This window comes from Phyllosticta citriasiana, assembly GCF_038021145.1.
Source record: "Phyllosticta citriasiana strain CBS 120426 chromosome Unknown IWZ02scaffold_14, whole genome shotgun sequence".
Lineage (NCBI taxonomy): Eukaryota > Fungi > Ascomycota > Dothideomycetes > Botryosphaeriales > Phyllostictaceae > Phyllosticta > Phyllosticta citriasiana.
Genome location: NW_027117291.1, coordinates 403038 through 430601, shown reverse-complemented (window position 1 = coordinate 430601; position 27564 = coordinate 403038). Strand labels below are relative to the sequence as shown.

The window sequence follows — 27564 nt, the reverse complement described above, 5'->3', positions numbered from 1 at the left end:
TTACTAGGTATAAATAGGTTTAATTTTTTACGGGTCTATTAATATACCCTTAGTAGAGATAATGTATCCTAAGAATTTCGTATAAGTAGTTAAAAACTTACTCTTTTTTATATTAGCTTATAATCCCGCTTTTTATAATTATTATAGAACTTTAATGACGTGTTAAGTATAATTATGCGGTTTTTTAGAAATAATAAGAATATTATCCATAAAAGTAATGATGAAATCATCTAAATAGTTAAAGAGAACTTAGTTAATAAAATGTTAAAAAGTAGTAGGCCTATTACTTAGCCTAAAAGGTAAAACACGGTATTTAAATAGTCTATATCTTATATAGAAGGTAGTATATTCTTTAGACTATTCTTAAAGTTAGATTTAATGGAAAGCTTATTAAATGTCTAGTTTTATGTAGACCTTTCCTTTACCTACTCTCTATAAGAGTTCTAAGATAAGAGGTAAAGGATATAAGTCCTTCTTTATTTAATCATTTAACTATTAGTAGTTAATATAAATTTACTAGCTACCTCTAGGTTTTTTTACTACTAATACTAGAGAGGTATAGGGCGCGTAACTCTTAGTAATAAATCCTTTCTTTAAATTCTCTTAGATATATTCCTTTACTACGGTAAGCTATTCTAGAGACATTCTATAGAGGGGACTTATTAGTAGGCGTAGAGAATCCTTATGCGTAAGAGAAATTTAATAATTAACTCCTATATAAGAAGGTAGTAGCTAGTTAGACTCTTATTTTAAAAAGATATTATAGTAGTTCTTATACTTAGAGGGTAAATGATTATTAAGGTATTCATTAAAGGCTTCATCTTTATTAGCTTTATTAATATTATCTAGTATAATAGAATAAAGATCTACTACTTCTATTAGTATTTTTATAGGTAGGTTAATTTCTATAAGAGAGGTAAAAAAGGTTTCTTAGTTATTAACTTTAATATTATTAGAGATATATACTAAAGAAATTAATTAGTTTATCCGTATAACTTTACTTTATACGGATAATTTTAGAATGTTTAAAAGATTTAAAAAAGAAATTCGGTCTAGAGGACTTAACTAAATAAGTTATTAGTTACGGTAATCTAGAAGAATATAATAATATGTAAGGAACTAGCAGCCTAGAATAATATTATAGCGCCTAATATCTAGTATGAAGGCGTATATTATAACTAGCTAATATTAGAAATGGAATTATAATTAATAAATAAAATTAAGTTACTTATTTATGCGTTAGTTAAACCTAGAGACTTTAAGGTTCCTACTAATAATCTTTCTTTTCTTAATCCCTAATTCCCTAAGTTATAGAAGAAGTTAAGGATGGATAAAGCTAGATCTATTTATACTAGTATTAACTAGGGCATAAACGGGTATAGCATGACTACTAGCTATAATTATAGTTTATATAGTAAATAGGTATCCTCTAATAAGGTCATAAACGTTTACCTATAAATTAGTAATTTATAGAGCTCTAAGCTTATATCTTAGGGAGGAGACTTCCCCTAAGACTTATTATTTTCTAATAAAGAAGAGTATAGTTCTAATATTATACGCTCTTCTCCTTCTTCTTCTATTATAGTATTAACTATCTTTACTTTAGTTTCTAGGCACTATTAGATAAGGTGTCTAAATTTTCTATATTAATAGTAGGGTCTAATATTACCTTAGAGTTCTACTTTTCCTTTATATATTAGATTTTCTATTATTATATAAGAAGTAGATCTCTATAATAACCTTAAAAAAGGCTATTCTCTTAAACTTCTACCTATTAAAAGAGTAGATTTACCTACTTATTCCTATTATTATTTCTTTATACGGTCTTCCTAGGATAATAAAGATATATTTTAACTATTTTAGTACTTAATTATACTTTATATAATAGGGTATACCTTTTAAAGGTATTCTTTAAATGAAATAGAGTTATCTTATTTAATTCCTACTAAATAAGTTTATAGTAGGGGATCTAATAAAGAGTAAAAATCCTCTTTCTATTATTTATGCGGAAGGTTAGCTTCTAAAGCTAGGTATATAAACTCTAACTAGAACTTCTAAAGATCTATAGGAATTTTATAATAAAGGTCCTTTAGCTTCTTCTTTACATCCTTTTACTAGTATAGATTCTTAAATACTTACTTAAGCTAGTAATATAAGTTAGTATTAAGGACTAGATTATCTATCTTTATATAGGTATAAAGAAATAGTACTAAATACTATACTACCTTACCCTATATCCTAGAGAGGATGTAACTTATAATAGCTTCCTTAGTATCTATAGTAATACCTCTTTTAAAGTAGTCCTTATTACTATAGATTTTATTATTTATGAGGAGCTACTAATACTTATACGTAGGGTTTTAGCTATTTATTAATTTAGGTAGGTTAGGTACTCTTAGTATGTATTTCTTCTTCTTCTAGGATCTGTTCTCTTCTAAATACTATAAACTTATTAACTTAATAGTATCTTTATGTAATGAAGTTTAATAATTTAAAATCCTTTCTACTAAGTTAAGGATAACTTATTTAAGAGTCTTAATTTATATCTTTATATAAATAGTAATATCCTAGGTTTATCCCTTTATAAGAGGAGTAATCTTAGATTAATAGTTATTAGCTTCTTCTAGTAGAATATACCTAAAAGCTTCTTTAACCTAAAATTATATTATATAAAAAAGACCTTTCTCTTATACTTATATATTAAGCTTAACCGGTAATAGGGAATAAAAAGATTATAATAAGAAGGAGAGTACCTATCCTCTTCCTTCCTCTAATTTTTAAGGTAATTTAGTACCTATGTATAAGGGTATTTATTATTAACTACTAGACTCCTCTTAAGTACTAGTTATGTAGGCTTAATTCTTAGCTATACTATCTACGTATAGAATAGTCTTCTACTTTCTTATAAGTAGGTATAGAGAGGATACCTCCTTAATATTTATATACTATACTATAGCCTTATAAAGACTTCTATAGTTAATATATACTTAATACTCTTTAGTCCTTAGATAACACTAATATACCTTACTAAGATAACTTAAATTTCCTTCTTAAATAATAGATAGTTATGTATAAGGCTTAGGCTATATATATAGTATACCTAGTTTAGGTATTCTAATACCTCCCTTAGGTAATAAAAAAGTAGGACGGGGATAATACCTAGAATGATCTTCTATATCTATCATGAATTATTAAGTAGCTAATATATAGGCTTTTACCTAGAGGCTATCTACTTAGTTAGATATATATAAAATTAAAAAGAACTTAATTAAAGTTAAGTAGTTAAAAGATAAAGTTAAGTAAAGTCTTCTTAATTATTATAAATATAGAAGATGCTATGTACTCTTCTATCTTCTATATATATTTATATAAGAAGTAAAATGAGACTAAACTCTCTCTTTTACTACGTAAATTACTACTTTAATTATATTATTAAAATAGATAAGAAATTAATCTTCTTATTACTATCATGATAGCTATCGCATAGTAACGACTATTAGACGCTAGTAATACGAGTACATCATAGCTATACTATCGCGCGATTACTTAATAAGCTAAAGATGATTATAACTAAGCCGCGTAAACCGGCTAAGCCGTGTAAGCCGGTAGTACTAATAGATAATAAACACTACTAAGGATATATAGCCTACTTAACGGCTAACGTAACTTTATATAGTAATAAGAAGATTAATTTCTTATCTATTTTAATAACATAACTAAAGTAGTAATTCGCGTAGTAAAGAGAGAGTTTAGTTCTTATTTTACTTCTTACATAAATATATATAGAAGATAGAAGAGTATATAGCATCTTCTATATTTATAATAATTAAGAAGACTTTACTTAACTTCATCTTTTAACTACTTAACTTTAATTAAGTTCTTTTTAATTTTATATATATCTAACTAAGTAGATAGCCTCTAGGTAAAAGCCTATATATTAGCCGCTTAATGATTTATAATAGATATAGAAGATTATTCTAGGTATTATCTCCATCCTACTTTTTTATCACCTAAGGGAGGTATTAGAATACCTAAACTAGGTATACTATATATATAGCCTAAGCCTTATATATAACTATCTATTATTTAAGAAGGAAATTTAAGTTATCTTAGTAAGGCGTATTAGTGTTATCTAAGGACTAAAGAGTATTAAGTATATATTAACTATAGAAGTCTTTATAAGGCTATAGTATAGCATATAAATATTAAGGAGGTATCCTCTCTATACCTACTTATAAGAAAGTAGAAGACTATTCTATACGTAGATAGTATAGCTAAGAATTAAGCCTATATAACTAGTACTTAAGAGGAGTCTAGTAGTTAATAATAAACACCCTTATATAGAGGTACTAAATTACCTTATAAATTAGAGGAAGGAAGAGGATAGGTACTCCCCTTCTTATTATAATCTTTTTATTCCCTATTACCGGTTAAGCTTAATATATAAGTATAAGAGAAAGGTCTTTTTTACATAATATAATTTTAGGTTAAAGAAGCTTTTAGGTATATTCTACTAGAAGAAGCTAATAACTATTAATCTAAGATTACTCCTCTTATAAAGGGATAAACCTAGGATATTACTATTTATATAAAGATATAAATTAAGACTCTTAAATAAGTTATCCTTAACTTAGTAGAAAGGATTTTAAATCATTAAACTTTATTACATAAAGATACTATTAAGTTAATAAGTTTATAGTATTTAGAAGAGAATAGATCCTAGAAGAAGAAGAAATACATACTAAGAGTACCTAACCTACCTAAATTAATAAATAGCTAAAACCCTACATATAAGTATTAGTAGCTCCTCATAAATAATAAAATCTATAGTAATAAGGACTACTTTAAAAGAGGTATTACTATAGATACTAAGGAAGCTATTATAAGTTATATCCTCTCTAGGATATAGGGTAAGGTAGTATAGTATTTAGTACTATTTCTTTATACCTACATAAAGATAGATAATCTAGTCCTTAATACTAACTTATATTACTAGCTTAAGTAAGTATTTAAGAATCCGTACTAGTAAAAGGATATAAAGAAGAAGCTAAAGGACCTTTATTATAAAATTTCTATAGATCTTTAGAAGTTCTAGTTAGAGTTTATATACCTAGCTTTAGAAGCTAACCTTCCGCATAAATAATAGAAAGAGGATTTTCACTCTTTATTAGATCCCCTACTATAAACTTATTTAGTAGGAATTAAATAAGATAACTCTATTTTATTTAAAGAATACCTTTAAAAGGTATACCCTATTAGATAAAGTATGATTAAGTACTAAAATAGTTAAAATATATCTTTATCATCCTAGGAAGACCGTATAAAGAAATAATAATAGGAATAAGTAGGTAAATCTACTCTTTTAATAGGTAGAAGTTTAAGAGAATAGCCTTTTTTAAGGTTATTATAGAGATCTACTTCTCGCGTAATAATAGAAAATCTAATATATAAAGGGAAAGTAGAACTCTAAGGTAATATTAGACCCTACTATTAATATAGAAAGTTTAGATACCTTATCTAATAGTACCTAGAAACTAAAGTAAAGATAGTTAATACTATAATAGAAGAAAAAGGAGAAGAGTATATAATATTAGAACTATACTCTTCTTTATTAGAAAATAATAAGTCTTAGGGGAAGTCTCCTCCCTAAGATATAAGCTTAGAGCTCTATAAATTACTAATTTATAGGTAAACATTTATAACCTTATTAGAGGATACCCGTTTACTATATAAACTATAATTATAGCTAGCGGTTATGCTATACCTATTTATACCCTAGTTAATACTAGTATAAATAGATCTAGCTTTATCTATCCTTAACTTCTTCTATAACTTAGGGAATTAGGGATTAAGAAAAGAAAGATTACTAGTAGGAACCTTAAAGTCTCTAGGTTTAACTAACGCATAAATAAGTAACTTAATTTTATTTATTAATTATAATTCTATTTCTAATATTAGCTAGTTATAATATATACCTTTATACTAGATATTAGGCGCTATAATATTATTCTAGGCTACTAGTTCCTTATACATTATTATATTCTTCTAGATTACCGTAACTAATAACTCATTTAGTTAGATCCTCTAGACTGAATTTCTTTTTTAAATTTTTTAAACATTCTAAAATTATCCGTACGAAGTAAAGTTTTATAGATAAACTAATTAATTTCTTTAATATATATCTCTAATAATATTAAAGTTAATAACTAAGAAACCTTTTTTACTTCTTTTATAGAAATTAACCTACCTATAAAAATACTAATAGAAGTAGTAGATCTTTATTCTATTATACTAGATAATATTAATAAAGCTAATAAAGATAAAGCCTTTAATAAATACCTTAATAATTAGTTACCCTCTAAGTATAAGAACTACTACGATATCTTTTTAAAATAAGAGTCTAACTAGCTACTACCTTCTTATACGGGAGTTAATCATTAAATTTCTCTTATATATAAGGATTCTCTACGCCTACTAATAAGTCCCCTCTATAGAATGTCTCTAGAATAGCTTACTATAGTAAAGGAATATGTCTAAGAGAATTTAAAGAAAGGATTTATTACTAAGAGCTATATACCCTATACCTCTCTAGTATTAGTAGTAAAAAAACCCGGAGGTAGTTAGTAAATTTATATTAACTACTAACGGTTAAATAATTAAATAAAGAAGGACTTATATCCCTTACCTCTTATCTTAGAACTCTTATAGAGAGTAGGTAAAGGAAAGGTCTATATAAAACTAGATATTTAATAAGCTTTCTATTAAATCTAACTTTAAGAATAGTCTAAAGAATATACTACCTTCTATATAAGATACGGACTATTTAAATACCGCATTTTACCTTTTAGGCTAAGTAACGGGCCTACTACTTTTTAATATTTTATTAACTAAGTTCTCTTTAACTATTTAGATAATTTTATTATTACTTTTATGGATGATATTCTTATTATTTCTAAAAAACTACATGATTATACTTAATACGTTATTAAAGTTCTATAATAATTACGAAAGGCGGGATTATAAGCTAATATAAAAAAGAGTAAGTTTTTAACTACTTATATGAAATTCTTAGGATATATTATCTCTACTAAGGGTATATTAATAGACCTATAAAAAATTAAACCTATTTATACCTAGTAATTACCTATAACCCTTTAATCTCTTTAGTCTTTCTTAGGATTTTATAACTTCTATTAGAGATTCCTTCCTAACTATAGACGAATTAGCCGGCTACTAGAGAAACTATATTTAAAAGTAAAGTAGTAATAACTTAGACTAGTTAAGGAAGAATCTTTTAGGAACCTTAAGAAACTAATATGTAGTAAATTACTACTTAGAAACTATAATCTAACTTTAGATACTTATATAGAAATAGATATAAGTAATAGAGTAGTTACGGGAGTCCTATTATAATATTAAGAAGATTATGAATAGAAACTAGTATCCTTTTATTCTAAGGTAATATTAGACGCTGAACTCCGCTATAGAATACCTAATAAAGAACTCCTAGCTATTATATAAGGACTAGAGGAATAGAGATCTATACTTATAGGCCTTTATAAACCTTTTCTTATAATTACGGACTATTAAGTATTAGAATACTTTACTTCTAAGCGCTAATTATCCGCATAATAAGTAAGATAGGCTAAGTAACTTACTAAGTACTAAGTCTAGTTTACCTACTAACTAGGAAAGGAAAATATCATTATAGATATTCTTATAAGAAAGTAAGAGTAACTTAAGACTTAAAAAGAGAAATTAAAGGCTATATAAGAGTAGTATCTCATTCCTACTTCCTAGGTAGTCCTACTTATAATGATGGAGCCGGAAGTTTCTCTACTAATAATTTTCCTTAATAAACTTCTCTATGTGAATAGAGAAAACCTAGATCTTAAACTATAGAGAGAAATAGCCCGTCTTTAACTAGAAAATAAATCATATTAGAAGCTATAGGATGGATTACTTCTTTACTATAGTATATTAGTTATTCCTAACTAGGATAACCTTCATGTAAGAATAATTAAAGTAATATATACTACTTATATTACTACCTATCTAGGAATTAATAAAATGTAAAAGCTATTATAGTAATACTATTACTAGCCTAGCTAGACTTACATAATTAAGAGATATAGCTAAAACTACTATATTTACCGCCGGAACTATGAATTTACTAATAAGATACCTAGCCTTCTATATCCTCTACTAATTCCTAACTATCCCTAGTAATACCTAGCTATAGATTTTAAAGAGATACCGTAAGACTAAAAGGGATTTAATTATATTCTTATTATTATAGACCGGTTATCCTAAAGAACCTTTAGTTTACCTTACATAAAGAAAATTAACACTAAAGGAGTATCTTAACTTTTTTATAATTACGTCTACTAAATTTTTAGAAATCCTAAAAGTATACTATTAGATTAAGGTCCTTAGTTTATTTTAGCCTTCATGTAGGAGCTATATAAGTTAACTAGTATTAAATAACACTTTAATTTAGCCTATCACTCTTAGATAAATAGAATTACTAAGATAGTAAATTAGGTCCTTATATACTAACTATAACCCTTTATTAATTACTACTAAAATAACTAGTCTAATCTTCTACTATTAATAGATTTAGCTTAGGCTACCCTCCTATATAAGGCTATAGGTCTTATACTAGTAGAAGTAGACTTTAGCTTCGTGCTATATATATATTATAACTAGACTACTTATATAATAATAACTACTTTACCTAAAGGTAGAATATAGTCTATAGCTTAGTCTCTCTAAAAAAGAAGATAAGAAGCCTATAAGTACGCCTATAAATTAATTTACTAATTATAAGAAAAGAACTACTAATAAGCTAATAAATACCGTTATATACCTAACTTTAATATTAGAGACTTTATTTACATTAAGAAGACTAGCTAGATAATAGACTAGCTAAGTCTAAAATTAGACGCTCCTAATACGGGACTATTTAAGATTACTAGAATAAAAGGATATTCGTACGAATTAGATCTTCTAAAAAGCATAAAGGTTATAAACCTTTTCTATACTAATTACCTACGTAAGGTAGCTATAGACCTATTACTATAATAGAGATATACTAAGCTAGAACCTAAGGTTATTAATAACTAGTAAGAATAGGAAGTTAACTTTATCCGCGTAAGTAAGGTTACTTACGGAACTTTAAAGTATTAGGTTTAATAGGTAGGATATAATTAAGATAATAAGTAGTATATAGTAAGTTCTTTTATTAGGGCCCCCTAAAAAGTAGAGGACTTCTATACTACTAATCCTTCTACCCCTAGACTACTAAAGAACCTAGAAAAGTAGAAAAGAGCCTTCCTCTAATAAGAATTATAGGAAGAAACGTAATTAGATAACTAACCTACCTATACTCTAGTAAAGAGAATCCTCTAATACTATAGTAAATAACCCTTATCTATATTAACTAATTTATCCTTATCTATCCTATTCCCTATTTTAATTTTATTTCTTATCTTTTATACCCCTACTCCTCTTCCTCCTCTTTAGTAGGAATTAGAGCTAACTTCTTAAGTTTAGGCCTTATTACACCTTTAATAGAGCCCTAGAGAAAGTTATTAACCTAGTTATCTATTACGCGGTAAAGAGTAAGGTACTCTCTAGGCTATATCTTATCCTTATATCTTTTATATTAATTAGGAGGATAAGTACTAGTAAGGTTACTTATAGTATAGTTAAGGTTACTAGTACCCTAGATATAGTTCGCGTAATAACCCTATAAGAAACCTAGTAACTTATAATAACCGTAGAAGATATAAGTAGAGAGATTATCCTAGTACTTAGTATAACTAGTAGTCTAATTAATATCTATATATTAGATTAAGTAAGCATCGCGCGAAGAACTATAAGATTCTATAGATATAATGTTAAAATAATCCTTAGAAACTAGGATGATAGCATAATAAGCTAAGTTACTAAGGCCTAATATATATATTATACGTTAGCTAGTTTTATTACTACTAAGGGATTTCTATAATAAGTTAGCTATTACGCGAAGATAAGTAAGTAGTAATATATACCTTAGTAAGTTTTTTAAAGGCCTTATATAGGATGAAGACTATAATCTTATTAGAAGTATCTACCTCTAAGTCCTAATCTAAAGGTTACGCTAGTAATTCTATAGGTAAAGTAGCTAGATGAATAATACTACTATTATTACCCTTATATAAAGGTATACTTAATAGTATATTAGCGTAATAGCTACTAGAATATATACGTAAGGGTAAAGTAGGTATAGTAGGTATATTAGCTTATATAACATTTATATAAGGATCTATAGGTAGAATAGTAATATATACTAGCTCTTAGGAGCTAGGTACTATACCTAGACTAGTTAGCTTTACTTTACCTTTTTAAAACTCTAGATATATAAATGATTAGCTAATTATGCGTAATGTATTATATAATAATCCTAAGTAGCCTTAGTATCCTCTTAAGGCATTATATTACCTTTAAGGTGCTTTAAGTAATAAGGTTAATTAGATACTATTACGTAATAATTAGTTAAGCGTTTTAAACTAAGGACTTACTATAAACGTAATAACTTACTATTATTACTTAAGTAAGAGAGGGAAGATATAATAATAGGGGTAAGATTATTATTATAGAAAAAAGTTAAGGTAAGGAAGATTAGTTATTATAGAAAGGGTAGTAGTAAAGAAGGTTAGTTAAACTATAACCCTAATAATAAGATATACCTAGTAGTTCTATACTTTACGCCCTTACTAAGATAACGCTAGTTAGTTATCTATATAAGTACCTAATAAGCTAACTTAGGCTTCCTATTAGGAGGGGAATATTATAATAGCTATTATATAGTAATAACTATTAGATGCTAGTAATATAAGTATATTATAGCTATACTATTACGTAATTACTTAATAAGCTAAAGATAATTATAACTAAGCTATATAAACTAGCTAAGCTATATAAGCTAGTAGTACTAATAGATAATAAATACTACTAAGGATATATAGCCTACTTAATAGCTAATAAAACTTTATATAGTAATAAGAAGATTAATTTCTTATCTATTTTAATAATATAACTAAAGTAGTAATTTATGTAGTAAAGAGAGAGTTTAGTTCTTATTTTACTTCTTATATAAATATATATAGAAGATAGAAGAGTATATAGTATCTTCTATATTTATAATAATTAAGAAGACTTTACTTAACTTTATCTTTTAACTACTTAACTTTAATTAAGTTCTTTTTAATTTTATATACGTCTAACTAAGTAGATAGCCTCTAGGTAAAAGCCTATATATTAGCCGCTTAATAATTCGTAATAATTACTATATAAAGTTTTATTAGCCGTTAAGTAGGCTATATATCCTTAGGAGTGTTTATTATCTATTAGTACTACCGGCTTATGCGGCTTAGCCGGTTTGCGTGGCTCGGTTATGATCAGCTTCGGCTTATTAAGTGATCACGTGAGGGCGTGGTTATAATGTGCTCGCACGAAGTTTCGTTAGCCGTCAAGTAGGCTGTGTATCCTTGGGAGTGTTTGTTATCCATCGGCACCGCTGGCTTGTGCGGCTCGGCCGGTTTGCGTGGCTCGGTTATGATCAGCTTCGGCTTGTCAAGTGATCGCGTGAGGGCGTGGTTGTGATGTGCTCGCGTTGCTGGCGTCCGGCGTCCGATAGCCATCGCGACAATCTCCATCGGAACTATTAGGGACGTCCGGAAGGCGCCTAGGATTCGACGAAGGCACCATTAGAAAGTACCACTCGAAAATTTAACGACGTGATGGTGCTCTCCTAAAGAGCACTCAAGCAGGAAAGTAAGCCTTCTATGTCTAGATCCCATGGTATAGTAGAGACATAAGGCATTTAACGCGTCGTGGGAATTTCCTATCTCGCTCGTGTTTCCGAACTCAACTCAGTTATCCTACTTGTATCAAAACTAAGCTCTCCTCACTAGTTAACTGTTCGCCATCCAATGTCTAATGCAAACGCTTGTCGTTTGATTGTATGCTACGCAACTCCATCCCTGCACTAGTACTCTCCAATAATCGAGAGCTTCATACACAGCTCCTACAAAGATCTAAGCGCTCTCTGATCACCTCCGAACATCTCATTGCCCAGCTGCAACACACTTCTGTCATCTTCCCGACAGCCAACTACTCGCCACTGCTATGCCTCACCTCATCTTCAGGCCTCAACACGCCAACCTCCTCCTCCCGCTCCCTCTCCACAACAGCAGTCTTGCCTTTAATCATAGTCATGACCATGTAATTCATGACAGCGCGCACGCCCATCTCCTCGCCGCGCCGCACAATGTAGCCGTTGAGATACTGAATCTCGGTCTGGTTGCCACGGCGCACGTCGGCCAGCATGCTGCTGACGTTATGCTTGGTCATCGATGCCACGCGCATGGTCATGGCCTCGAGCCTGTCGGGCGCAAAGCGCGTGTTTACGTTGGGCAGGCCCTGCAGCTCTGGCAGAGAGCGGATGATGAGGCTGATTTCGGACAGGAGGAGCCGCATGGTGCGCGTCAGGTGGTAGTTGCTGAGCAAGCCGCCGTTGCGCACATCGAGGAGCCCGGTTAGCGGGTTGACGAGGCAGTTGATGGCGAGTTTCTCGAGTTGCGCGGTTTGAATGTCCGGGGGCGAGAGGCCGATCGCGCACAGGGCGGGCGTGCGCGTTATGGTGCGCAATATGTACCGCGCCGACTTGGCCCAGGCCGAGGGCTTGTCCATGGGGATGCTGTGGTCCACGTTCGGTGATGGGTTGGGCGTCGCAATGCCATCCGGACGTGGCATCAACCCGAGCTGGATGGTGCCAGTGCCGTTGTGATTCACCACGAAGGGGTCTGGTGACGATACGCCATGCGAGATGATGCCTTGAATGTACGAGGGCCGCGTTTCCTCCTCGGGAAAGAGCTCGCGGCTGACTTCATCCGTTTGTCCCATGCCATTCTGCAAAAAGGCAATGGTCGAATCGCGGGAGAGCCGATGTCTAACGGCGCTTATGGCAGATAATGTTGCAGGAGCCTTGACTGTCACAATAAGGTTGTTGATTGGCTCTTGCGACTGGGCACCCAGTCCTCGCGGTGCGGAGTACTCGATGTCGACAAAAGTCTTGAGATACCCCGGTTCAACAGTCGAGGGTGGTATAAACGTCCGCATGTAGTCTTTCTCATAGTCGATTTCTATTCCATGTTCGCGTCGCTTGGGCATCGCCATTTCCACGTCAAAGCCGTCCATCTTCTCCGTCACCCCTCGCGCTTGGAGCGTGATTTGTTTTCCGGCGGCATTCCACTTTCTGAGAATTGATGGCTTGTGGAATAGTAAGGTGACGGGAGGCGGATCTGGAATCGTGCGAAGGTAGAATGCCAGCATTTTTCCTACACTGCCGGACCCGAGAATATATATGCGCCGGGCAGCGTCTCGACGGTCATCCGGTTCGTCCTGGAGTCGAGTAGATGTGTCGATTGTCGTGGGTGAGGATGCATAGCTGCGCGTATGAGCAGAGAAACATTCCACTTGAAGACTGGACCAACCTGTTCCATCTTCGACTGGTTACGTGGTATTGAGAAATAGGAAAAGTCTCAGGTCGAAAAGAGGCTGCCCCGCCTGGGCTCATGCTACCGCCGGCGCATTGTGAGGTCGTATGTGATATTCTCTGCCGCAGACGCGGGAGAGTTTTCGAGAAGCCGAGCGAAGACAGATTGAAAGCGGGCGTTAGATCATCAAGGAACCAGATATTCGAGTCGCGACTCCAAAGGCGGGCGAGTGGGGCATCAAAGATAGAGGGCAGGGTTCGGAGGTCCGCCGCAGCACGTCGTCGATCCCGGTCCCGAGGAGATGATCCGCCCCGATGGATTTCTCAAGCAGCAGACGGAGCTCTACAACCACATTTCCAACACCACCTTGCCGCCACCATGGACGCTGTCGATCTGAAACCGCTCATTGAAGACCTCGAGGACAACATTGACGATCTGGAAGAAACACTCGAGCCGCTCCTTAAAGATGCGCTCTCAGCAAACGCAAGCAAACTGCCGCTGCTGGACAAGGCAAAGCTCTACGTCCTCGTCACCTACGCCATAGAATCCATTCTCTTCTGTGAGAAAGGACCGCATCAATCTGCCAACCCACGACGCTAACTCGCCGCAGCGCACCTCTCCCTCAACGGCGTCAAGGCAAAAGAACACGCCGTCTTCACCGAACTGACGCGCGTGCGCCAATACTTCCAAAAGATCAAAGAAATCGAATCCGGGCCCGCCAAGCCAACCCAACGGCTCGACGTCCCCGCCACCAACCGCTTCATCAGCGCCGGCCTGGCCGGCAACGACAAGTACGACCAGGAGCGCGCGCTGCAGCAGGCCAAGGAAAAGGCGATTGCGCAGCTTAAGGCGGAGCAGCTGGGCAAGAAGAGGAAGGCGGTGGAGGCGGGCGGCAGCGCTGAAGCTCAGAACGAGCAGCAGGAGGAAGATTCGCCGCAGGTCAAGAAGTCGAGGCGCTCCAAGGCGGCGGATATGTGGAACGACGGCTCGTCAAAGGACAAGGGCAAGAAGAAGTCCAAGGCTGATGACAAGGCCGACGAGACGGAAGAGAATGCAGGTGATGCGGAGGTGGATGAAGCCAACGATGGCGAAGAAGAAGGAGAAGGGGCGGAGGAGTCAGCGGCGCGCAAGAAAAAGTCGAGCCGTGTGCCGCTGGGGCACAAGGAGGCTTTCAAGCAGCTGCTGCAAGGCCCCATTCCCAAGCACCAGGAGCCGGGCAAGAAGAAGACGAGATCCAAGTCGAAGAAGAAGTCCAAGGCGTGATTGATTGCAAACAATGATTTGGCGGACGAAGTGGGGGCGTTTGGTCAAGGCGTGCGAGGCAAAAAATCAATTACTAGGTACCGGCATGGCGTTACGGTGTTTGGAGGCTTTCCCACAAGATACCATAGCAGGCGTGTCCAATAGCAGCGGGGAACGAGCACTGCGAGGGGAGGACTCGATGCGAAAAGTTTTGGAATGCATTTTCCAAAAACAGAACAATGAAAAACGTGGAGACGAGGAGCGTTCATTTCATGGCCCTCCAGGGCGCCAATCATATTATGCTCATTCAAAACTCCAACCAATGCAGACGCTGCCAGATTCGCACATTCCATCACTTCTCCACCGCGTCCACTAGCTTTCTCAACTCGACCCTACCCGTATCGTTCAGCGTCCCCTGCTTGACCTTGTCCTTGAAACCCTCGAGCTTCTCATAGACGCCCTCGTCCAGCGCGCCCTTGAGCAACTTGAGCAGCTTGGGCGCAAACTTGCCCGTCGCGTAGACGAGGGCCTCGCTGCGCCTGGCCCATAGCAGGACGACGCATGCCAGGAACAGGCGCGGAGCGTCTTTGTCTTTGGCGACGCCGCGCGTCAGCTCGGCGACCAGAGCGTCCTTCCGCGCGCTCAACGCGGCCGCGTCCATGGGCGGGATCGCAAACTTGGTGCCAAACTTGTGCAGCGATGATAGCGCCGCCTCGAGATCTTTGGCCTGCGTCTGTAGCAGCGCTTGCAGCTTGCCCACCTGGCGCTTTGCCTTTGCACTGCGGACGAGGTTTTTGGCTTCCGCCCGCCCCACCACGTCCGGCACCAGCTCCTTGGTGATGTAGTCGCGCAGCACGTCTTGGAGTTGTGAGCGCAGCTTTTCGTCTGGGATGCTCGAGGCGCCCGCAACATAGACTTCGACGCGCGAGACGAGCCGGTCGTGCCAGAAGGTAGCGAATGTCTTGTCGGTCTCGACGTCGAGGGAGGTGATGGTCGAGGCGAAGGCGGACTTGGCCGTGGACTCAAGGCCGCAGCGGAGTAGAATGTGGAAAAGGGGTTGAGATAGGGAGAAGCGGGATGCAGTGGGTTGGAGCAACGAGGGGATGTCGATGGCCAGGTCGTCGGTTGTGGGGTTTCGGTTAGAGTACAGTTTATGAGCATGTTGAACCATGGCATCACTTGCGTCATCGAGAATGCTCATATAGAGCCTAACGCGAATGAGGTAGGGAAAAGTACCCTCAGCCATGGTGCCTTCTTCGTCCTGCCGTGCCGTCTCGAGCACTCGTGTATGGAGGTTCATGGTAGCTTCGAGGTTGGCGTTGGGTGAGAGTTCGTTAAAGGGGTCCTGGACGATGCTCAGCAATTGAAAGATCACAAGCTTGATTGAAATGGCTTACACTGCTGTTGATTATGCCCTTTTCCCGCAGTTCCTTGATCTTGGCCTGGTAAAGCTGTTCAAAACTCAGGCGAGAGAAGGCCGTGTCGAAGAAGACGACGACATGCTCGCCATAGGTCCTTCTCACAAACTTTTCAGCGCTCATGATGTCCGGGAACTGTTGTGGCAGTGGGCCTACTAGGCATTGCAGGCTGACAGAGGAGACTAAGCCCTCGACAAGGGCCTTCAATCGCTCGTCCCGTTGTCGTACGAGGTAAGATGTCGGCGTGAAGGTGATTTCGTCGTCTTGCTCAGTCAGCTGCCCGCCGAGGGCAGAAAGGCTGTCAATGATGAATCGAAGGGATGGCGGTGCCAAGTAGCCTTCTTTTGGAAGTTTGACAACTCTGCTGACTGTTAGCATGAACTCGACAGAGACCTTTGGCTACATACTCTGAGGCCTGTCCAGCCCTTTCCAGGCTCGACTTGGTAGTGGCCGTGGCGTTGGCGCGGGCTTCCGGAGAGTAGACGTATGCATCCTTCCAGTCTGCTTGGCCACGATGGATTTCGAACAGTCTCTTGGAATCATCGATCGGGTCGGAAAGGGATGCACCCAATCTCGACAGTCTGAAGAGACTTTCAGGGGATACGTCGTGGGACTGGGAGAAGTCGAGGACACGCACTGCATGACGACTCACCATGTCGGATAGAGTTTTCTGCAGTCTCGATGCCTCTTCACTGTCCAGGGGTAAGCAAGGGGGCGATGACTCAAAGCTCCTAGTGCGGACTCACAGCGAGATGAGCTCGGTACAGTCTCTGCTGAAAGTAAACTCCGAAGCGTCAGGGGTGGACCCCCTGAGAACCTCAAGAAGAGAGTTGCGGTCTACATCAAAAGACGATGCCAAAGCTGAAGCCGAGACACGAGCTTTTTTCTCTAAAAGCCAGTGAGACGTAATGTCAATATTTACCGCAGCCTTGACATGGAGTAAATGATTGATAATGTGGTAGAAAAATACGGCTCACATACCTGCCTCGAGAACCTCCCGGACTTTTTGTACCAGCTTGTCGGTTTGGATGAAGCCGTCTCCAGACGCACTGCGAACCAGCGCTGGTCGTCCTGTTCCATGCTGCTCACTCAGCGATTTGTTCGCATCCGGGAAAGCGCCTAGAAGCTCCCGAACATCCTCTGCCGTAAACATGTTTGATCGAATGGAAAAAGTTGGAGCGGGGCCAATGAGTGTGTCGGGCTCAAAGTGGATACCCAAACAATTGACCAAATCAACAAGTGAGGCTGCAAGTGCAACGAGCCCCCATTTGCGCAGTCGCCCTCTAAGGTTGAAGAGGAGTCAAGCTCCCGATGCCGCAGTCGCCTTTGAAGCCTGCTGATGTTGGCTGACTCACACGCGCTGCAATTGGACCGTTTAGCGGCACGCGATGTCAAAGGCAGGACAGCCGACGCGCAGGCGTAAGGAGAGGGACTACTGTTGGACGAGAATGTCAATCTTTGCCTTCGAGGAGCAGAACAGAATCACAGCCAATTTTCAGTCATGCAGCACGAGTAGTGGAGAGTTGAGTGGAAACGAGGAAGGAAGCAAAGGGCCGGTGTGGTAGTGTCTTGTGCGGCAAAACTGCGGAGATGCCTGCTGTGAGGCCTGGTTGTCCTCGGAGGATCCAACGCACCTCCACAACCGCGAATCCACTCCGTCGACTTTGACATTGCCTGCTCATCATGTCGCAGTTCAGGGCCAAGAAGCTCGACTTGGGCTGCTTCGTCAACATTCGCAACATTCGCGACCATACCAAGCGCAAGACGTTTGCCGAATTCGAGCCCCAAAGGTAACGCGCCGCCGCTTTCGCTGCCCAGCTTTCGACACTTGCATCGGCCGACAACGACCTGAAGCATTTCGATGCAATATTAACATAAATCTTAGGCAAGCTCTCCGCTACATCATTCGCAACACGACGCTTCCCCCTCGTGTCCGAGCCCAGGCGCAGCTCGAGCTCACCCAGATGCACGCCTACACTCGTCCGACCCAAATCAAGAACCGATGTATAATGGGAGGAAGAGGAAGGGGTATCATGAGCGACTTTAGACTGAGTCGGGTAGGTTATCCACTTTGCGGCGATCCCAGCAAGCCATGGTCAGAGTACAAGGCCACGCGGGACTTTAACCACGACGTTCGGTGCTTGGAGCAGTGGCTGATGATGATGCAGTACCAATTCCGCTTCCAGGCTTTGGCGGGCAACTTGCCGGGTGTGAAGAAGGCCAGCTGGTAGACAAGGTCACTTCGAACTGAGCTGTTGTACAGTAGCAGAGCTGCGGCATTCAATTGCTTCATTCAGAGGGTCATTTGGCGGCGTTGGAAAGGCAAAGTATTAGGCGTGGCCCACGCGCAGGGTTTACATAAGTTCCAAGCTGCGAGTAGAAGTCTTGAGAGTGGAACGAGAGAAGAGTGCGGAAATACGAGGTAAATCTCACCACCACCATCATGTCCAACCCAGGACTCTAGACGTCTCATTGTGGCAATCTTGTCGCCAATCAAACAATCTGAGGATGGCATACCCCACGCGGAGCACCGGATTTTCGTCTCCTCACATGAGGTCGCGCGCCAGCGTCATCATGTGGCTTTTCGGGTGACTGAGGTGCCTCCATGTCCAGCTCCATTTCCTTTGTCATGCCATGCGCGCGGCTTGTCTCTAGCCAAGCGAGCAGGCACCTTCCATCTACAAACCTGCAGTGCCAAGCAAGACCAAACGTCTGCAACCACCATACCTAATATCTGCGCCTAACTTGCCCCAACTTCTTCAATCTCGTCATCCTGCACCCACTCGATCTGTTCCACAATGTACCGCCTAGCCGAGGCTGGTATGCCTCAAGATCCGCACTACAACGCCGACCTGAAGGAACTTGGGTGAGTTGATGTTGATGACTTCCAACTCAAGTGGCAAAGCTGACACCTCAAGAGCTACTTCATCGACGCCAACTCTGAGATCAAGACAATCAGGCCGCCGCACTTTTACTACCCTTATACCATTTCGAACAATGAGCGCGTCAACGATTCCTTTCGTGATGCCATGCATGGTAACCTCACATTCTCACAGGGCTGACCGTTTGCTAATCTTCCTTACAGAATGCATTATGCGCGAGATCCGGGAGCGCATGACCGCGCTTGGCATGCCGCAACTCTACGTGCCTCAGATGTCACCTGACAAGCCAAAGAACGAGCCAGCTACTCCGATCTTGGTCACGAATCAGCAGGACTTGAAGAAGAGGAAGCGAATCATCGTGGTCATCAATGATGATTTTCAGGACCTTGGCATGTGGGCGTACCGCATTGCAAGTAAAGAGGGAGGCATAGAGGCAGGCTCAGTGATCTCGCTGGCCAAGGCTATGCAGGCGAACCAGGTCGCGCATTTTGAAAAGCTAAGAAGTATGGGTCCTGGAGTCGGAGGAGGTCAAGATGCTCCTGCAAGCGATGTGGAACGACGCGTCACTGAAGCGGTTGTGGCTCAAGCTCCTCACATGGTTAATGGAAGTGAAGCCACAAAGACGGATAGAGTGCCAAAGACTGATGGTGCCGACGAGGACAGGAAGCCTGCGCCGACTGACACCAGCAATGTCCCCTTCAAGGTTCCGGAAGACTGGCAGTCACCGGGTCTTGTCGTGCTGAATCCCGGCCAGCTGCTCTACTCGCACCGACTGGACAAGGCCATGACGAGACAGTCTTGGAACTCGCAGCCCCGCAAGTCGGCCATCCATCCCGTCGCAGGCTACGATGCCGAATTCAACACCATTCCCAGCAACAGAAGCGTGGCCGAGCACATCAAGTTTGCATTCGACAACATCATCAACAACCCAGAGTGGGTCTCTCGCGACGCCAACGTCTACATCATCGGCAACGGCAATGGAGGTGACGCCATCCTTGACTTTCTCGATTTAGAGTGGCCCACATACAAGGAGCGTGTCGCTGCCATTGCTCTCGCCGACCCGACGCCGATCCGATACCCTCTCAAGGACCGCGACTTTGCAGCGTTCCTCCGCCATCGCGCGCGTGGACTGGTCCCCAGTACTCAACCAGCGGGCACTCCCGTCGCAGTGCCCACTTCGAGCGAGCACCCGACGCCGACATCGTCGAGGCGGGAGTCGGCTGCCTCCCGGCGCGATTCGACAGCCTCAACAGGCGGACCTCCACGACCGCAAGACAAGCCGGCGTCGCCGTGGCTCGAGACGGTATCCAGCACGGGTGACTCGGGACGCGGCTTCTTCAGCAGCGCCAGCGACGCGCTCACGTCGTCCATCAGCCAGCTGGCCATTGACTCGATCCTGGCATCGCCGACGACGCCGCTGCGCACGACGCCCGACGCCAGCATCGACTGGGGCATGCACTACTTTCCGCTGCTGTCGAGCGGCGAGCCCTCGTTTGGCGAGCTCATCGTGCCAACGTCGTATCGCCTCGTTCTTGCGTGGTTTGAGCTCGTGGCTGGCACGCCGGGCTACAAGAATCCCGCCTTTCGCGTACCGGAGGTTGCGCGGCAGGTGTTTGACACGGAGACGGACGAGCTGCTGAAGACAGATGTGAGTGAGGGTGAAGGCGAGGGCGGCGTCGGTGCGGGTGTGGCGGAGAGTGCGGACGAGGGAAGCAAGGGCAAGCAGAGGGCCGAGGAGGCTTGATGCTGCGACACTTTTTTTTCCTTTTTTCTATTTCTTCTCGTGGTTGGGTTTCACAGGTCGTGACACACCCGTCCACACATGGTGCTAGCGATGACGATTAACGATTACGACGCCCCATTGCAAAGGCAAAGGAAAGGGGGTGTGGCGTTTGCATTCGGGACAGCATTTCCAACAGGCACGACGGCCTGATGAATTGGAGGGCAGAGCGGATGGGTGAAGATGGGGTTTTTCATTTCCCTTTTTTTTTGTATCAGTCTTTCGGCTCCTGGGTAGGGGGGCTTGTCATGGCGAGCAGAGCAGAGAAGGACAGGCTGGGCAGGAGGGCACCTAGGGCTGACGAATCACGATACAACACACCAACACCAACAACAAAGACAAAAAAGCCTTGAGAAGACCAGGCGGGATAGTCGAAGGTGAAATAAAATGGAGGATGCACTGTACATGGCAGCAGTAGCGACAAGTCAGTCAGTCAGCCAGCCAGCGCACCCAAAAATCAAAAAAAAAAAAAAAAAAAAAAAAAAAAAAAACCAAGCCTTCTGCTTTGACAAATGCGACGACGCATCAGCAACCAACCACCTAACCAGTGGTCGGAGTTTTTCGGGCAATAAAGGAGGAAAGGATTCGGTAGGATGGGTCGGTGGATATGTCAGCTACCTAGGTAGGGACCTTAGGTTGGGTTAGGCAGAATTGTCACGACGAACTACCTACCTAGATAGGGAGGTAGGTAGGTAGGTAGGTAGGAAGGTGGGTGGGTAGGTAGGAACGGGGTTGCCGACTGGATGGGTGGCTGACGCGCCGTGGTGCGCAGCGCGAGACAAGGACCACCAGCAGGTTACCTGCAGGCGAGCATCTGCTCGTGCGCGTGGCCTGGATTATATGTAATGTGTATACTGTAGGCGGGCGGCCCAAGGCCTTGTCACGTAAGGTGTAGGTAGGTTGATGGGTAAGGGATACGGGAAGGATGGGTTGGTCCGCAGGTCACGGCAGATGTGTAGCTGCACTGCAGTGCAATCATCTATCTTTGTTTGTGTCTGTCTGTCTGCCTGTCGGCATCGTCGTCGAACACGATGCAAGCAATGTGCAGTGGGCGGGCGAGGACAAGAGTCGGCCGATATCGGGTAGCTGTGGTAGGTAGGTAAGTAGGTAGGTAGGTAGGTAGGTAGGTAGACCGGGTCGGACCGCCGGCGACAGGCAGACAGGCAGATAGGCAAGCAGTGAGGCTGGCACATGGCGTGAGCGGCAGCCGTGCCGGCACGGTGTTGGTACCCAGGCCACCATGCCCTCAAACAGCACAACAACGCGGGACCCGATGGAAGACGGCGAACGACCTTAGTTCAGGATCATTTGGTGCATTGTGAATCAAGGCATTATTTGCAGAGGCAGCGACTGGCGACGGAAGAAGGCGAGGGTCAACGGAAGAAGAGCCAGAGCGGGGTCTATGGGGCTAGCCCAAGGTAAGCGACGGATGGTGATGATGGCGGAGGTGGTCCGGGTGTCTTTGGGAGTTTTGGGCCAAAATGGACGGACGCGGAAAGCGGGCGGTTGTTGGCGCGGAGCACGCAAGAGAGGCTTGTGATGGGTCATTGCCCTGGCCTGGCACAAGGAAGGCAGAGGGATCCTGCCCTGGGGGAAAAGCGCTGCACGTGGAATTCTGCCATTGTGAGGGCAGAGAGAGACTGGACCTGACCTAACAAAAGGTGCGCGGCTGACTCAGCGACGGGCTCGCTGCTGATTGGACGGCGGGGCCAGCCAAAGAAGAGACGCTAAAATTGCGTGATCAGAAAATGTTAAGGCATCATCCGCAATGATTTCAAAGACGGAGTCGGCCTGCGATATATCCAATCCCCCCAATCGCACCAATGCTCCGCCGCCCCCCGTCCTCCTCCTCCTCCTCCTCCTCAAAACCACCCTTCCTCGCAAACATTCTTCTTCATCTTTGCAACAGTCCAACTTGATTGAATCTCCAGTACCTACCTCACCATCGACGTCACCGCCACCTCACCAGCCACACTCGCCTCGCCTCGCCTCGCCAGTTCTGCTGGCTCCTCCTCCACCATGTCCGACTCCCACTTTGACATTCCAATCCAGTCGCCGCGCGAGGTCGAGTCTGGCTATGCCAGTGGCTGCAACTCCGAGGCCAGCCTGCCCGACATTTTTTTCACCAAGGCCCACCTCAAATTCATCAATGCGCAATTGCAAAAACTCGACCCCGAAGGTGCGTCGACTCGCGTGTTCCCCGTGGCTTGAGCTTTGAACCCCACGCTAACGCAACCACTGCAGACATTCTGAGATGGTGCCTGGTCACGCTGCCCTCGCTGTTCCAAACCACGGCCTTTGGCCTCTCCGGGCTCGTCACGCTCGACATTTTGTCGAAACTGCCCAACCCGACCAAGATGCCCGTCGACCTGATCTTCCTCGACACGCTGCACCACTTTCCCGAGACCCTGGCCCTCGTCGACCGCATCCGCAGACGCTACCCCAACTTCAACCTGCACGTCTACAAGCCCGCCGGATGCGACAACGACCAGGACTTTGCCAAGAAGCACGGCGAGCGCCTGTGGGAGACGAACGACGAGCTGTACGACTTCGTCGCCAAGGTCGAGCCGGCCCAGCGCGCCTACGCCGAACTGCAGGTCAAGGCGGTGCTGACGGGCCGGCGGCGCAGCCAAGGCGGCAAGCGGGGCGACCTCGACATCATCGAGATTGCCGACGACGGCCTGGTCAAGGTCAACCCGCTGGCCAACTGGTCCTTTGCCGACGTCAAGGACTACATTGAGAAGCACAATGTGCCCTACAACGAGCTGCTGGACCGCGGCTACAAGAGCGTCGGCGACTGGCACTCGACCCAGCCCGTGGCCGACGGTGAGAACGAGCGTGCCGGCCGCTGGAAGGGCCGCGAGAAGTCCGAGTGCGGCATCCACAACAAAAAGTCGCGGTATGCCCAGTTCCTGGCTGAGCAGGAGAGGAAGAGGCAAGAAGAGGCGTTGAGCAGGGCGCTCGAGTCGGCACACGTGGGCCCCTCGGCATAGCAACAGTGGTGTCTTTTTTTTTTCTTTTTTTTTTTTTTTTTTTGCAGCATTGAAGCACGGCGTTGAACGGGAATCTGGAGCATCCGACGGTCATCACGTCCACGAGGGGTTCTTACGAGAAAAACGGGCGTTTCATCAGCTTGATTGATTTTGACGGGACTACTATATATATATTGCTTTTTTAGACAAGAGGAGAGAGGGGGGGTTGGTGGTTTTCGGAGAAATTGTTTTTTTGGATGACGTTGCGTGGACGTCTGGAGGGGAATTGGATCCACTCACGGTTGGACATTTTCAGCGGCGAGAGATTTGGTTAGGGGTATGAGCATCAATTGCAAAGATAGGAATCAAATCATTTAGATAGAACACGTGTGATTGTCATCAGCGGGTTGCTTCGAAGCGATCTCCCTCCTGAAGGGCGGACAGCCAGCTCAGCTTGGCAGCCATGTCTAGTAGCGAGCGTTGTCCAGGCCGGCAGCCATTGATTTGGCTGCCTCAAGGCCGCGAGCCTGTAGAACAATTGGAGTGGGTCTCTGGTGAGCTGAGAGACAAAGAGACAGCTCTCCTCCTTCTCATCACACATCCATCCCTCGTCGGTTTCATGGCAAGTGGCTTGCGTGGGGGGCGTACGTACGCTGGCCGTTCGCATGGGCCAGATTAGGTATGCCACAAGCAAACGAATTGGCCGGTAGCTGAGACGGGGCGACGAGGGCAACGCGTCGTCGTCGACATGATTTCCAAGAATGCTGCGCGGTGGCCGGGGGGGGGGGGATTGTGCCAGGTGGGTGAGATGGCTTTGGCCAAGGTCGACGGCACGACGGAGACGATTGTCATTATTCGAGCACCTCATCCCTGCCCCGCGACGTCTTGCTTCACCCATCCTGAACCCCATATATAACAGTCCCGCCGACGGCCCTCCGTCCCTGATGCCGCCTGCTCCCATTCCCTCCTCTCCCCCTTTGAATCCTTTGTTTGAAAACATGGCGAACCCTCCCCACGGTGTGTATTTTTTTTCCCCCCCTGGCCCAGCAATCTCAACGCCCCACCACTAAACATTGTTGTCCAGGCGGTGTCCTCAAGGACCTCATTGCCCGCGATGCTCCCCGCAGACAGGAGCTGGCCGACGAGGCCGAGCGTCTGCCCGCCATCACTCTGTCCGAGAGGCAGCTCTGTGACTTGGAGCTGATTCTCAACGGTGGTTTCTCGCCGCTCGAGGGTTTGTCACTTTTTTTTTTTTTTTCTCCCCCTCTATCTCCGCCCCGCACCGGCGCAATTCTCTGCGTCTCCGCGGCATACTTTGGACAAGCTCCGATGACGCACCGAGAGAGCTCCACCGCTGACAGCATGGCGGCCGCATACAGGTTTCATGAACCAAAAGGACTATGAGAGGTAAGTTGGTCCGGGGACTGGAATTGGTGGATTGGGGCTAATGGGATCCTCAGCGTCGTTGCGACCTCGCGTCTTGCCGATGGAAACCTCTTTTCCATGCCCATCACCCTCGACGTCTCGCAAGAGACGATTGACGAGGTTGACGTCAAGCCTGGTGCTCGCATTGTCCTCCGCGACCTCCGTGACGACCGCAACCTCGCCATCATCACCGTCGACGATGTCTACAGGCCGGACAAGTAGGACACCGTTTGATATCGAAATAAACAGAGATTGACTGGGTCTAGGCAAAAGGAGGCCCGCGAGGTCTTTGACAAGGACGGCGACGAGGCCCACCCGGCCATCAAGTACCTGTACCACACGGTCAAGGACTTTTACGTTGGCGGCAAACTCGAGGCCATTGACCGCCTCATGCACTACGACTACGTCGCTCTGCGCTACACCCCCGCGGAGCTGCGCCTCCACTTTGACAAGCTAGGCTGGTCCAGAGTCGTCGCCTTCCAGACGCGCAACCCCATGCACCGCGCCCACCGCGAGCTGACGGTGCGCGCCGCCCGCCAGCGCCAGGCCAACGTGCTGATCCACCCCGTCGTCGGCCTGACCAAGCCCGGCGACATTGACCATTTCACCCGCGTGCGCGTCTACCAGGCGCTGCTGCCGCGCTACCCCAATGGCATGGCCGTGCTGGGCCTGCTGCCGCTGGCCATGCGCATGGCGGGACCCCGCGAGGCCGTCTGGCACGCCATCATCCGCAAGAACCATGGCGCGACGCACTTCATCGTCGGCCGTGACCACGCCGGCCCCGGCAAGAACAGCAAGGGCGTCGACTTTTACGGCCCCTACGACGCGCAGGAGGCCGTCACCAAGTACAAGGACGAGCTCGGCATCGAAATGGTGCCGTTCCAGCAAATGACGTACCTGCCTGACTCGGACGAGTACAAGCCCAAGGACGAGGTTGACGCGGGCATCAAGACCCTGGACATTAGTGGAACCGGTATGGCGTGCTTTCCCTCGGGCCTGTCGATCCCCCAGACTTGATAGAGGGCGAGAAAGTTGAGCTGACCGATGGCGTGCTTTTCTAGAACTCCGCAAGCGCCTGCGCACCGGCGCCGCCATCCCCGAGTGGTTCTCGTACCCCGAGGTCGTCCGCGTGCTGCGCGAATCGCACCCGCCGCGCTCCAAGCAGGGCTTCACCGTGTTCCTGACGGGCTACCAAAACAGCGGCAAAGACGCCATCGCGCGCGCGCTCAACGTGACGCTGAACCAGCAAGGCGGCCGCAGCGTGTCGCTGATGCTGGGCGAGACGGTGCGCGCCGGCCTCTCATCCGAGCTCGGCTTCACGCGCGCCGACCGCAACACCAACATCTCGCGCATCGCGTTCGTGGCGTCGGAGCTGACCAAGGCGGGCGCCGCCGTCATTGCCGCCCCAATTGCCCCCTTCGAGGACGGCCGTGCCCACGCCCGCGAGCTCGTCGAGAAGTACGGCTCCTTCTACCTCGTGCACGTGGCCACGCCGCTCGACTACTGCGAGCAGACGGACAAGAAGGGCGTCTACGCCAAGGCGCGGCGCGGCGAGATCAAGGGTTTTACCGGCGTCGACGACCCGTATGAGAAGCCCGCCAAGCCGGACCTCGTTGTTGATTTCTCCAAGACGAATGTGCGGACGATTGTGCATCAGATTGTGCTGTTGCTTGAGGGCGAGGGGTTGTTGGAGCAGTTGTAGATGTAGAGCGATGAGTTGGATTTGAGTGAAGAATGAATGATGAAAGCAGCGAGGAGGGAGAGAGGAAGGTAAATGAATGGTTTACCTTTTGTCTGTCTGTCATCTATAGAACGACAAGTCATTTGAAAGAAAGAAAGCGAGTAAAGCAAGCAGAGTAGAGCAGAGCAGAGCGAGCAAGCGTAGATGAAATTATAAAGGGGGGGAGGGGAGGACATGCAACAATGCATACCGTATAGACAGACACAGTACCAACAACATAAGCACTTGATCGTTGTCGTCGTCGTCGTCGTCGTCGTCGTCGTCGTCGTCATCTCTCCATCTATCTCTTCAATATGTGGTGGTGGCACTGGACTTGTCATCCATCCCATCTCCCATCCCATCTCCCATCCCATCTCCCATCTCCCATCCCCCATCCCATCCCATCCCATCCCATCCCATCCCATCCCATCTCCTCCCCTCCCATCCTTCCCTTCTCCCTTCAGAGGCCCAATCACCGAGTACGAGACACGACTCAGTAGCACGACCCACGGATCGATGAAGACGCCTTCGTTCTGGCTCAGGAGGACACGTGACTAGTGCGCGGCGGTGTGCGAGGAGGG

General features: G+C 44.1%; 7 protein-coding genes across 7 annotated transcripts; 5 read left to right on the top strand and 2 right to left on the bottom strand.

Moving 5' to 3' along the window:
* Positions 1-12013: 12013 nt before the first annotated feature.
* Positions 12014-13380, bottom strand: IWZ02DRAFT_471661 (ketopantoate reductase PanE/ApbA C terminal-domain-containing protein; the record flags this gene model as incomplete). The annotated part of the gene is made up of 2 exons (XM_066768893.1): positions 12014-12034; positions 12184-13380. 2 exons carry the CDS (start codon positions 13378-13380, stop codon positions 12014-12016), a joined length of 1218 nt encoding a protein of 405 aa, XP_066619298.1.
* Positions 13381-13889: 509 nt separating this feature from the next.
* Positions 13890-14973, top strand: IWZ02DRAFT_78916 (Sas10/Utp3/C1D family-domain-containing protein). The gene is made up of 2 exons (XM_066771219.1): positions 13890-14103; positions 14155-14973. The coding sequence occupies exons 1-2, from the start codon at positions 13923-13925 to the stop codon at positions 14805-14807; spliced, it is 834 nt and encodes a 277-aa protein (XP_066619297.1). The 5' UTR covers positions 13890-13922; the 3' UTR covers positions 14808-14973.
* On the bottom strand, positions 14940-17501 carry IWZ02DRAFT_78993 (uncharacterized protein). The gene is made up of 5 exons (XM_066771222.1): positions 17186-17501; positions 16951-17092; positions 16612-16896; positions 16184-16565; positions 14940-16131 (listed from the first exon to the last, which is right to left on the bottom strand). Exons 1-5 carry the CDS (start codon positions 17355-17357, stop codon positions 15139-15141), a joined length of 1974 nt encoding a protein of 657 aa, XP_066619296.1. The 5' UTR covers positions 17358-17501; the 3' UTR covers positions 14940-15138.
* Positions 17502-17615: 114 nt separating this feature from the next.
* IWZ02DRAFT_508356 (mitochondrial 37S ribosomal protein uS14m) lies at positions 17616-18435 on the top strand (the record flags this gene model as incomplete). Its single annotated transcript, XM_066770442.1, has 3 exons — positions 17616-17994; positions 18090-18261; positions 18373-18435. Exons 1-3 carry the CDS (start codon positions 17888-17890, stop codon positions 18433-18435), a joined length of 342 nt encoding a protein of 113 aa, XP_066619295.1. The 5' UTR covers positions 17616-17887.
* A 308-nt stretch (positions 18436-18743) lies between these two features.
* On the top strand, positions 18744-21042 carry IWZ02DRAFT_78933 (Arb2 domain-containing protein). The gene is made up of 3 exons (XM_066771220.1): positions 18744-19070; positions 19125-19240; positions 19290-21042. Exons 1-3 carry the CDS (start codon positions 19003-19005, stop codon positions 20828-20830), a joined length of 1725 nt encoding a protein of 574 aa, XP_066619294.1. The 5' UTR covers positions 18744-19002; the 3' UTR covers positions 20831-21042.
* A 1649-nt stretch (positions 21043-22691) lies between these two features.
* IWZ02DRAFT_460981 (Phosphoadenosine phosphosulfate reductase family-domain-containing protein) lies at positions 22692-23902 on the top strand. Its single transcript, XM_066768189.1, has 2 exons — positions 22692-23045; positions 23111-23902. The coding sequence occupies exons 1-2, from the start codon at positions 22886-22888 to the stop codon at positions 23857-23859; spliced, it is 909 nt and encodes a 302-aa protein (XP_066619293.1). The 5' UTR covers positions 22692-22885; the 3' UTR covers positions 23860-23902.
* Positions 23903-24836: 934 nt separating this feature from the next.
* Positions 24837-26965, top strand: IWZ02DRAFT_493636 (uncharacterized protein; the record flags this gene model as incomplete). Its single annotated transcript, XM_066769953.1, has 6 exons — positions 24837-24855; positions 24923-25072; positions 25218-25245; positions 25299-25481; positions 25530-26236; positions 26325-26965. The coding sequence occupies 6 exons, from the start codon at positions 24837-24839 to the stop codon at positions 26963-26965; spliced, it is 1728 nt and encodes a 575-aa protein (XP_066619292.1).
* Between the last annotated feature and the right edge of the window lie 599 nt (positions 26966-27564).